This window comes from Coffea arabica, chromosome 4e (genome assembly GCF_036785885.1).
Source record: "Coffea arabica cultivar ET-39 chromosome 4e, Coffea Arabica ET-39 HiFi, whole genome shotgun sequence".
Classification (NCBI taxonomy): Eukaryota; Viridiplantae; Streptophyta; class Magnoliopsida; order Gentianales; family Rubiaceae; genus Coffea; species Coffea arabica.
This window is the reverse complement of record NC_092317.1, coordinates 35,360,155-35,371,910: the sequence shown is the minus strand read 5'-3', so window position 1 is coordinate 35,371,910 and position 11,756 is coordinate 35,360,155. Positions and strand designations below refer to the sequence as shown.

At 39.7% G+C, this 11,756-nt stretch overlaps 1 protein-coding gene across 1 annotated transcript; it reads left to right on the top strand.

Moving 5' to 3' along the window:
• The first annotated feature begins 6,796 nt into the window (after window positions 1-6,796).
• Window positions 6,797-7,792, top strand: LOC140005592 (uncharacterized). The gene has a single exon (XM_072046599.1). The coding sequence runs from the start codon at window positions 6,797-6,799 to the stop codon at window positions 7,790-7,792; it is 996 nt and encodes a 331-aa protein (XP_071902700.1).
• Window positions 7,793-11,756: the final 3,964 nt, after the last annotated feature.

The window sequence follows — 11,756 nt, the reverse complement described above, 5'->3', positions numbered from 1 at the left end:
AATTAGAACGAGTGCGGTAAAGTACGCACCCGCCCTTACTTTTAAAACTTCCAACAATTACCACAAATAAGCAAGTATCATAGATTCACACACTTGACACTCACCGAGCAATTCAATAAGAATTATTTTCTGGGAGTTCAAGTGTCCACAGTAAGATCCTCTTGAATGTCTTCTTGCGCGCCTGGCAATTAATAGCGGATAATCACACAAATAACCCACTAGTCAAGGAAGATTGTACACTAGTACAATCTAAGGAATATTTCACAAAATGAACCTCAATTACTCGTAAATCGAGGTTCAACTCGCCTTTTATTATGTACAATATTATTTGAGTTTTTATCATGAAAAGCGAGGGCAAAACTTTTGAATAATACTAAGAGAATTAAGAGTTTTGGAAAAACTCCTTTGCCTTGAAAATTGAGAAATTTCAGTTTTATCCTAATCCTTTGAAATTTCGTATCTCTCTCAATATAAGTCCAAAACTGGAAAACTTTATACCGTTGGAAACCTTTTGGAAAGTGTTAAAAGTTCTTAGAAGATACCTTTCCATGAATCTAAGTGTAAAGTACTCAAAAATGAGCTTGAAGGTGCAGGTTCGGCGTACAAGGCAGAATTAAGTTGGATTTCGGCCAACTTTGGAAATTCGGCACGATTCACACATTGCAAACCGGCCTCTGAAATTTGTAGCTCAATTAGTGTTACAAGTGAGGTTTATAACAAAACAAGCGGATCAAGAATCGGAGTTTCGAGTACCGAGATACGGTAGCCCGAAGTTGAGGAAATTTAAGACTGGAGAAGAATTTCCAGTTTTGAACCTCCAACACTAGAAATTTAATTCGGTATCGAAACGAAATTGAATTGATGTCAAAATTGGCAGGATTTTACTCCTATATGCAAGGTATTTCTCTATCAAATTTCAGGGAAAAATACCCTCGGGAAGGTAGTTAACTACTCATCCAAAGTTCAGGAAAAATTCTAAGGCAATCTGCCTTGTGACTTTCATTTCCCAATTTCAAATCGTTTAACCAAGAAAACTATCCAACCATGGTTCATTGGTGAAATAAGGGTTTAAGATACATCCATGATACCTTTGGTAAGTGATGAGCATCAAGAACTTCAATTAATAAAATCATTCCCAAGTTTTGTCCCACATCAGTCCAAATATTACGTTTTTCCCAAAACAGGGCAGTCCACTTGTTTTAATCACAACTCAACCAATTTAACTCAGAATGAGGCATGGTTTATGGCGTTAGAAAATAAATTCATAGGACTAAAAGTTTACAGAAGGAAACGTTTTGAAATTTGGCAAGCAACCAGCTCAAAATTGAGCCTCAAGTTACTGCCTCTACAAACCATTCCAGCAAATCCGAGAGACAGGACAGCTGCCTTAAAACATTTGGTTCGGCTCACTCACAAAGAACCAGAACGTGTATTTTTTCTCAAATTAAAGCTAGGAATGTCTAGTTTCAAACGCCACCGACGGCACTTGATTTCGACACCCGAGGACAGAGTTATGGCCAAAATGCTACCGCTGGACAGGGTTACCCGAAAATAACTTTCCAGCTTGCCTAGTCCACGAATAAATTCGTTTGCCCATCCAAATGTTAATGTTTTCCAACGAAAATTTCTACACATATAATATAACATATACACATCAGGTTCATGCCAATAAATCACCAAAAATGGGCCTTATCATGGCCGAACAAAACAGGGGCAGATTCGGAAATTTCTGGTCATGACCTCTACTTTGAGTTTCCAACAATAACACTCCATAAAACCATCATTATAACCATTAAACCCAACATTGATCCTCTAATCAGCAACAACAACCCAAGTGTGGGAATACAAAGAGCCCACTATCACATTTTACAACCATATCAAGCCACCCAACCACATGCAATAGCTTAAAGATGCATTTCTACCATCATAATCCAAGTTTAAAGTGTAGGATGAAGTTATACCTCCTTAGTGCCTTAACCCAGAAATTTTCGGCCCTCTAGAGCTCCAAGAAACCGTGAAAATGCAGCCCTTTTTGCTAGCTAAATCCAACCTCCAAGTAGTATGCTAGATGATCTTCAAGTTTGATGAAGATTGGTTGAGGTTTTTGGGTTGATTTGATGAAGGAATTTGTGAAGCAAGAGAGTGAGTGAGAGAGGGGTGTTGGCCGGCTGCTAGGTGAGAGAAGATGGAGTGAAGTTTGATCAAAATAAGCTTCCAAGAGAAGATTAAATGGGTGGTGTACAATCACTCCAAAGTCAACTCTTATTAGGGTGCGTTTGGCGCGATTAGGGCTCGATTTTCTCGCGCGTTTGGTTCACTAGTGCACTGAACCTCCAATGCATTTATATTCATGTAAGTATTATTCACTCTTAATTGTCCCGGAATAAGGGTCTAAAGTCCCTCAAGTAAAGTCGCGCGTGTGAAAACGCGTACCGTCAATTTTAACGCGATAACGCGAAACTTCCAATAAATTCTTATAACGATTGCACTACTAACTATCACTTGAGTAATTACTCATAAGATTACCTATTTTAGGACCATAGTACAAGTCTCCAACATTCTAAGCTTATTGTGCTACTACGCGGATAAAATCTCCAAGTACTATTCACTATTTTTACTAAACGTACTCCAGGAAATTAATTTTTGAAACGAATCATTTTAAAAATATAACGAAGTTATATTACCATGTATTTAGGTCTAATAAGACTAGAAAATATTCCTCGTGGCAAAAATCCAATTAAATAATTTATTAAGCCATAAATTAGGCATAAAATAATAGTTTTTACAAGTCCTCACATAAGAGATATCCTTCACCTCTCCTTGTGAAATTTAGCTTCTTAAGCTCTCAATTTATGAGTTAATCGGTTTAGTTTTATTATTTTCTCACTCAATCAAGCTCAACCCAAGATGGAATTGAAGTTCTCTTTCTCTTGTTTTTCTCCCTCTCTCTCACGGCTGGTATGGTGGAATGAAGAGAAATTTGAGTGGTTTTTTGGTGATAAATATGGAAGAAATTAGTTGGTCAACACCCTTTGGATGATCGCCACTTGTCGCTTGGAGATTAACTCTCAAATTTTTTCTTTAACCTTGTTTTTTTTGGTCAACATTTTCGGCCAACCTAAGCTGAGTATGGGGCTGATATTTTGCACTAATATCAATGAGGTTTTATGGTAGGAAAGTAGTGGTCAAGTGGTGTGTTCTATCGATAGTGAACGATACCCATCGGTTTGAGCCGATTTTCCTTAAATCGCGTATACTAGGGTTTTAACTTATAATTCACTAACTTATTATTATCACTTCTAATCATACACTTAATATCATCTAAAACTCACTCTTAATCACCAAATTTGATCCTCACTCCGTACCGGATAGTCACACCACGGATAGGCGTAAAACCTTAATTCACGCTAATTTGAAAACGAAAGGGAAAACCCTTAATTCTATGTTCATTTGCACTTATTGTGGGGTGATTGAGTAGTAAGGCTAGTCTAATGTAATAAAGTTCAAATCAAAGGGGATTTTACAAGTCCTCACAGAATTTTAAAACGATTCCTTCTATGAAATTATAGCTTTATGAACGTAGTTTTCAACGCCACCGACCACGCTCAATTCCGAGTTGAATTGAGTGAGTTGTGGCCAGTTTTCAGAGCTGTTTTCGTGAAAGAAAACCCTAATTCTGGACTGATTTATAGCTAATCTTGATTTGGGACTTGTTATTCAAAATCCTTGGTGTTAATCACCTACCAAATGTATCTTGGATGTTTCTTAGACATTGTCTACACAAATGAATCATATTTGAGATGTTTTTGTTGGCCAAATGTTTGGAGAAAAGGAAAATGGAACTACAAGGCAGTTTTGCCTTGGAAATTCTTGGAGTTTTAATGACTTGGTTAACTGACTTTCCATACGAATTTTTGCATGAAAATTTATAGTGGAATAGCCCTCATATGGTAGTGTAATACTACGAAATTTAGTGCCATTCCGAGTCCATTTCGATGCCCAACCAAAGTACCAAAGCTCAAGCTTTAAACCTGAAAAATCTTTGTTCAGTGAGAAATTTTAGTAATTTTGAGCCGCTATATCTTGGTGCTCAAAACTCCAATTCTTGTTCCGCTTGTTGTGTTGTAAACTTGGATTTAACTCTAATTGAGTTTCAAATTTCAAAGGCTAGTTCATATTGTGTGAATTTTTCCGAATTTTCAAAGTTGGCCAAAAACCAACCCAAATCTGTCTTAATAGCTCAAATCCACAAATTCAAGCCAAAATTTGAATGCCTTGCATTTGGAATCATGGAAAAGTGTATTCTAGAAACTTTTAGTACTTTGAAAGTAGTTTCCAATAGTACCAAGTTTTCTAATTTTAGACTTTCAGAGAGTGAGTTATGTTTTTTCAAAAAAATGCCCCAAAAATAAAAAAATTCTTGGCCCTTTTGAAAAATTTTGGCGCGGGAACTATTCCATAGAATCCGGCCGTATATCCGGCCAGTTCTTGGCCGGATAGTTGGCCGGATTGATGGTGAGAATTGAAAAAAAAAATTTGAGTTCTTCACTGCCTCGAATCTGGCCAAGAACTGGCCGGATTGTGACATGGCACCTTCATGTCCGACTTCGATCGTTCGTCTGAAAATTGATTTACATGATTTCATACCTACTTGTTTCCATCCAATGATTTTAAGGTTAAAAATCAGATTTTTACTTGAGTTTTCAACCCTACTTTTGAGCCTCGATTTACAAGGAAAATCTAGACTCATCTTCGCGATATCTTCTAAATTGTACAAGCGTACGATCTTCTGTGTTAATTGGGGTTTATAAGTGATAGTTCATTATTAATTGCTCAGGCACTCACGAGGACCTTCAAGAGGATCCCACGGTGGACGCTTGAACTTTCGAGTGACAATTTCTCCTTTGTTTACTTGGTGAGTGTCAAGTGTATGAGTACTTGATACATATTTAATTGTTATAATTGATTGGAGATTTTGAAAATGGAGGCGAGTGTGTACTTTACTGCACTCGTTCTCATTTGAAATGAATGACTCATGATTGAATTGATTGAAATGAAACGAATGAATTATGGACGACTTGATTGATTGAGATGAATGATTGAATGCTTGAATGAAATGAAATGGTATGCTATGGCTGCATATGTCGTTGGAGTAAATCTCCTCGACTCACAAATGTTACATGGGGGACGCCCAAACTCATAGGCCGACCTTGGGAAGCGAGCCGGCATGGGCTTGGTCAGGAACCTCGGTGAGCCATGAGAATAACATGATAAACTTGATCTATTGGAGAGATCTTACTTGGCCCACTCGTACAGTAGCGCCTTTATCGTCGTTCGGGCTCGGTGGGGGGTTGTAAGGTGGACAGACATGAGAAGTAAGTGGAGTTCTACGGATTGGAAATACCAACCCGGTTGACGGAGAGTCACCACGGGAAGGTATACGATTGAGACCTGGCAAAGCAAGTGGAACATAGCTCCTGAGAGCTACCATATCCTTGAATTGTTTCTGTTTATATTTCACTTGAATTGTAAATTACTCGATTATCATCATTTTTCTTGCTAATTGGGATTGTTATTTGGACAACGTGCTTGCATGTGTATTTCTTGATCTCACGAGCGATTTCTCACCCCGTAGTTTTGTTTTCCTTAACAGGCATGGACTTGGAGTGAACTCGGAGAAACCCTTCTGTTGTACTTTGGGGTTAGAGTTCCAAATGTATTTGACTAGACTTTGTGGCTGTTGTATATTTTGGGGGTTGATGTATCTTTTGGGAACCAATGTAAGAATTGGATGACTGATATATTTTGGAACTTGTGGTGTAAATTTCAATGTTATTTATGGAAGTGACTTATCTTTCTTACTTTGTCTTGTCATGATAGTTCGTATTGTATTAAGCTTGAATGGGATTTGTACCGAGTTCTGGCGAGAGCTAGGCAGGCGTTCCACGGATACCCTTTGGTTTGCCCTAGGGAGAAGTGGGGGCGTCATATCAGGATCGTGAAACTAGTCGAGAATGGGGTTCTAGCCGTGGACGTTGGGCTAGACAAGCACAAGAACTAGTACAAGAACCGAGAGAGGAAAGAGGCGCAACGGTTGAGCCACAACCGGACCCTGAGCATAGGGAGGGGATCAGGTGGTAACGGCAATTCAGCAAATGACCAATATTCTCGCTCGATTGGTAGAGCAGTAGGGTCAAGTCCCTGTTAATCAGCCTAGGGACCCTGAAATAGGGGAAGATATGGCCCTAGAGTGATTCCAAAAGTTTTATCCTCCTAAGTTTCTTGGAGGACCAGACCCTGAGATAGCCAAGAGATGGCTGGAGACGATGATCAATATTTTCGCTACCTTGAATTATACGGAGGAAAGGCAGGTGCATTTTGCTTTATTTCAATTTGAGGGACCAGCCAGAGCTTGGTGGAATGAAATTAGGGCTAAGTGGGAGAGAGAGGGGACAACATGGACCTGGTTGAAATTCATGTGAAAGTTTAATGAGAAATATCTCCCACCGATAGTCCAGGAGAAGAGGGAGGACGATTTTATTAAATTCCGTCAAGGAACTCTAAGTGTATCTGAGTATGAGACTCAATTCACTAAATTATCTAAATTTACTCCCGAATTGATAGCTAGGAGCAAAGGAGGGTGAGGTGGTTTGTACAGGGACTAAATGTTGAAATACAAGAAGTCTTGGCGGCGGCACAAATTAATACCTTCACGGATATTCAGGAGAAAGTCGAAAGGATAGAAATTATAAGGGCACGGTGAAGGCCTTTCATGCAAAGAAGAGGGGTGCACCTAATGGAAGTCAGGGACAGGTACAAGATGATCGGGGTATGCCACCTCCTAAAGTGGGTCGAGGAGCTAGCGGTAGAAGAATGTCAGGGACATCTAGGGGAGTTACTCCGAGAGGAGCCCCAGGTGGAAGGGTCAGGCGAGAGGTGCCTCACAGGGAAACCAGACATTCACCCTCGAGTGTCTTATGGTTACTGTGAGAAATCCAACCACATTGAGGATAGTTGTTGGCGAAAGGCTCGAAAGTGCTTACGGTGCGAAAGTATTGAGCACCAGATTGCCAATTGTCCACTGATTAGTGATACCCAGCTAGCTGGCAAATCAAACCCTAAACCAACCAATGTAGGAGGGACCAGGCCAAGGGTACCAGCCAAAGTGTACGCCTTAGACCAACAATCGATACCTGAACCATCGGAGGTAATAGAAGGTACGATTCCTATTTTTCATCGTTTGGCGAAAATTTTGATAGACCCTGGTGTCACGCAGTCTTTTGTCAACCCCACATTTGTGTATGGAATTGATGTGAAAGCCGAGAAGCTACCATATGACTTAGAAGTAAAAACACCTACGGGTAACCAATCCTTACTTGCTACTGAGGTGTATAGAAACTGTGACAATTGGATTGGTAAGCGAAAATTGGTAGTTGACCATATAAGTCTAGGCATTAATGGCTATGACGTTATTATAGGAATTGATTGGCTAGCTCGTTATCATGTTCTGGTAGATTGTCGAACAAAGGTGGTTGACTTTTGCATACCTGGTGAGGTGACCTTAAAACTAGATGTGAGGGGTATTTTAGCGTCATTTGTTCTTATTTCAGGAATTAGAGCTAGAAAATTGCTAAGTAATGGGGCACGAGGGTATCTAGCCTTTCTAGTTAACACCCCAGGAGAAAAGATGAAACTAGAAGATATGCCGGTGATAAGTGAATATCTAGATATATTCCCGGATGAATTGCTGTCATTGCCATTCGAGAGAGAAATCGAGTTAAGATTGATCTAGCACCCGAAACTACTCCCATCTCAAAAATTTGTTATCAAATGGCGCCCGCAAAACTTAAGGAGTTGAAATTTCAATTGCAAGACTTGCTAGAACGGGGATTTATACATGAGAGCAAGTCACCTTGGGGCGCTCCAGTGCTTTTTGTCAAAAAGAAGGACGGAAGCTTGAGGTTGTGCATTGATTATCGAGGGTTGAATGCAGTGACCATTAAGAATAAATATCCTTTGCCCCACATTGAAAAGTTATTTGACCAGCTACAATGTGACAGCCCCACCTCCCCCTAAGGCGAACCAAAGGGTTCGGCAGACCGCCTGCTCAGCTCTCGCCGGGACTCACTCACTTACTTCCGTGCTCAAATAACGTACAAGGTACATCTCAAATAATACATCAAATCCTCCATGAATTACATATGAAGCGAAGCGAAAACTAGTTCCCAAGCGTGGAACATACACATACATCCATTCAATTCCAAACATTCATACAATCCCAAATTCAAACTATACATGAGATAATCCATCCAGTCACGCGAAAAACGTAATACAAGCGCTTCCTTTGCCTCGAGCCCTGTGGGGAGAAAATTATTTTTGGGGTGAGTTAAAAGCTCACCCCAAAATCGGTAATCCACCAGTTTCACAATAATGCGTTTAATTGAGATTATGAATCAATGATCAAATGTACGTTTATTGCTCTTGTGAGCTAGTGAAATCATCGTACTTAGAACTCCAACGCCCAAATAGATTCAGTAAGTCAAACAGTACATGGGAGCCATCGGTGCTCCAGATAAACAGTGGAGATGTTGGTTCTAAACACAAGATTTTCCAAGAACTCAATAGAGGCAAATCATGTCATGGCACACACACAAACACAAATGATATGCAATCGAGTAACCAATGCCAGAATTAGTTCGAAAAGTAACTTTGAAAATAGTTGTGGAATCACTCACCAACCACAGCTCAGGAACCATCCATCACAGACATTGCCTTGTTCAAGTCCAAGCCTTTCATTTCTACCAGGAGCCCACTCACTCAAAGCAATCCAATGCTCTCAAAGATTGGAAAGCACTTCCCCTTACTTATTTTCCATCCTACAATACATTACCAATCACATCTCAATTCAATCACAATTACACATACAAATCATAGACTATAAAACACACTTAATTAGGGCCACAATACCCTTAAATCTTAACCAATTAAGAGCTCAATAACCAACCATAAGAAAGCCCCAAATTTGAAACCCTAAAACTGAAATTTTTCGTACAAATCTGAAATTTTCCGTAAACAACCACAACTAACCCACAAAGGCACCATTTGACACCATATCAAGCTATCATTCCATGACCAACCAACAATTGTCATCTAAAATCAGAAAATTCACTAAAAAATCAGAAATTTGTCAAACTCTATTTAAAATCATGAAATCATCCACAAAATAGCATATATAACATCTCTAATCCACCAATTAACAATCAATTGAAGTAGATAAGAAGTTCTTAGCAAGATACCTTCAAACCTTAAGAAAATTGGTAGCTTAGTGCTTCCTCCTCCAAAACAACTCCGCCAATAGCTTTAAACCTCCTTAGTGAGCACTTGTATAGAATAGATTACAAAACTAAGGATTAAAACTCAAGATTGAGCAAGAAATTGAAGAACTTTCTCTCTTATTTTGCTCCTCAAAGTGCCGGCCAAGAAGGTGAAGAAATGAGAGAAATATCAGCTAAGAACCAAGATAAGAATGAAGGAAAAATAGCCAGTCAAAGTTGGCTGCCGAGGTGCCACGTCACAATCCGGCAAAGATCTGGCCGGATTTCCGGTTGGATTCGTGGCAGTGGCGAAATCCAAATTTTTTCCAAAATCCCTTCCAATCCGACCAAAAATCCGGCCAAGATCTGGCAGGATTTCCGGCTGGATTCGTGGCAATGGCGAAATCCAAAATCCCTTCCAATCTGACCAAGAATCCGGCCAAGAACTGGTCGGATTTCCGGCCGGATTCTCACTGTTCAGCAGAAATGTCATTTTCTTCTTCTTTCGGGCGTCACAAACTTCCACCCTTAAAAGAATGTCGTCCTCGACATTCCAACTTATACTAATCAGATCAGAATAGTCCTTGAAAGTCAGTCGAGTACTACGAATCACTCTAATCCCACTTCTCACTTTGTAACGGGCCAACAGATAGCTAAACAAGTAACCAAAGAGAATAGACAAAAGGGCTCGGTTCAACCAACTAGCCCTGAGTTGGAATTAAACGGAAAATTCAGGACATAGCGTAGTCTCAAATCGGAAAATTTCCTCCTGGCGGTGCTGGACAACACAACAAGCTAGCACAACGGCTATATTTCACCAGAGAGTCTTAGCTCAGGAATTTCATCCCTGGTGGTGCTGGACAACACAACAGGCATACCTCGCCAGAAGAATGGCAGTGCTTGATAACACAACAAGCAATGCCCCACCAGAGAGGCTCAGTTCAAAAGTTCATCCCTGGCGGTGCTTGATAACATAACAGGCATGCCTTGCCAGAGGACCAAAGGGTTCGGCGGATAGCCTGCCCAACTCTCGCCAGGACTCACTCACTCACTACAGTCCTCAATTAAATACAATTTGGTCAAATAACGTACAAGGCCCATCTCAAATATTACATCTTCAAAAGCTCCACGAATTATATACAACAAGTGAATCGAAAACTTACAAGGTACATCTCAAATAATACATCAATGCCTCCATGAATTACATATCAAGCGAAGCGAAAACTAGTTCCCAAGCGTGGAACGTACACATACATTCGTTCAATTCCAAACATTCACACAATCCCAACTATTACACAAGATGAATCTAAAACTCAAACTATACAGGAGATAATCCATCTAGTCACACGAAGAACTTAATACAAGTGTTTTTTTTGCCTCGAACCCCGTGGGGAGAAAATTATTTTTAGGGTGAGCTAGAAGCTCAGTGAGTGTCCGGTAAAATCAGTAATCAACCAGTTCCACAATAATGCATTTAGATGATGTCATGAATCAGTGATAAAATGTACGTATATCGCTCTTGTGAGCTAGTGAAATCATCGTACTTAGAACTCTAACGCTCAAATAGATTCAGTAAGTCAAATAGTACAAGGGAGCCATCGGTGCTCCAGTTAAACAGTGGAGAGATGTGGGTTCTAAGCACAAGATTTCCCAAGAACTCAATGGAGCCAAATCGTGTCACGGCACACACACAAACACAAATGACATGCAATCGAGTAACCAATGCAAGAATTAGTTCGAAAAGTCACTTTGAAAATAGTTGTGGAATCACTCACCAACCATACCTCATGAACCTCATTCATCATAGACAATTTCCTTGCTCAGGTCCAAGCCCTAGATCACAAATATCATGTCAAGCAAAAGAAATTCTAAAATCACCAAGTTCCTATCACCTTTTGGCATTTTAATCACAATTGCAGCTACACTTATCGGATTGAAACGAATCTTATGGAGTTACAAAACTAAGACATATACCAACATTTCTTATGAAGACCTCCAAAGCCAAATCATACATATTCATGGTCAAAAACCGAGATCTTAGAGAAAAAATGGAAACTGTCCATGAAACAGGGCTTAAGGGCAGTCAAGGGTATTTTGGTCATTTCATAGGTTACAGTACTCCAATCGATCTAAAATTTTGCAGGTAGATAGCTAACTCAAATCTCTACAACTTTCATGTTTTGTCCAATAGCTGGTTCGGTCTAAAACATGGATAAATTTGTAGTCCAAGGTGAGTCCAGAAACAAGATAAAACTGAAATTACACTTCTAAACTAACCTTTGCATATAACCACAATTACACATACGAATCATAATATACACCACACATCTAATTAGGCCACAATGCCCCTTCAATATGAGCCAATTGATAGCTCCAAAACCAATCACAATTAAGCCCCAATTCAAAACCCTAAAACTGAAATTGACCTACACAAGTTGGAAT

Bases quoted from the DNA above. Each gene is read 5' to 3' on its own strand.
- LOC140005592 (XM_072046599.1), top strand. From the start codon at position 6,797: ATGGAAGTCAGGGACAGGTACAAGATGATCGGGGTATGCCACCTCCTA.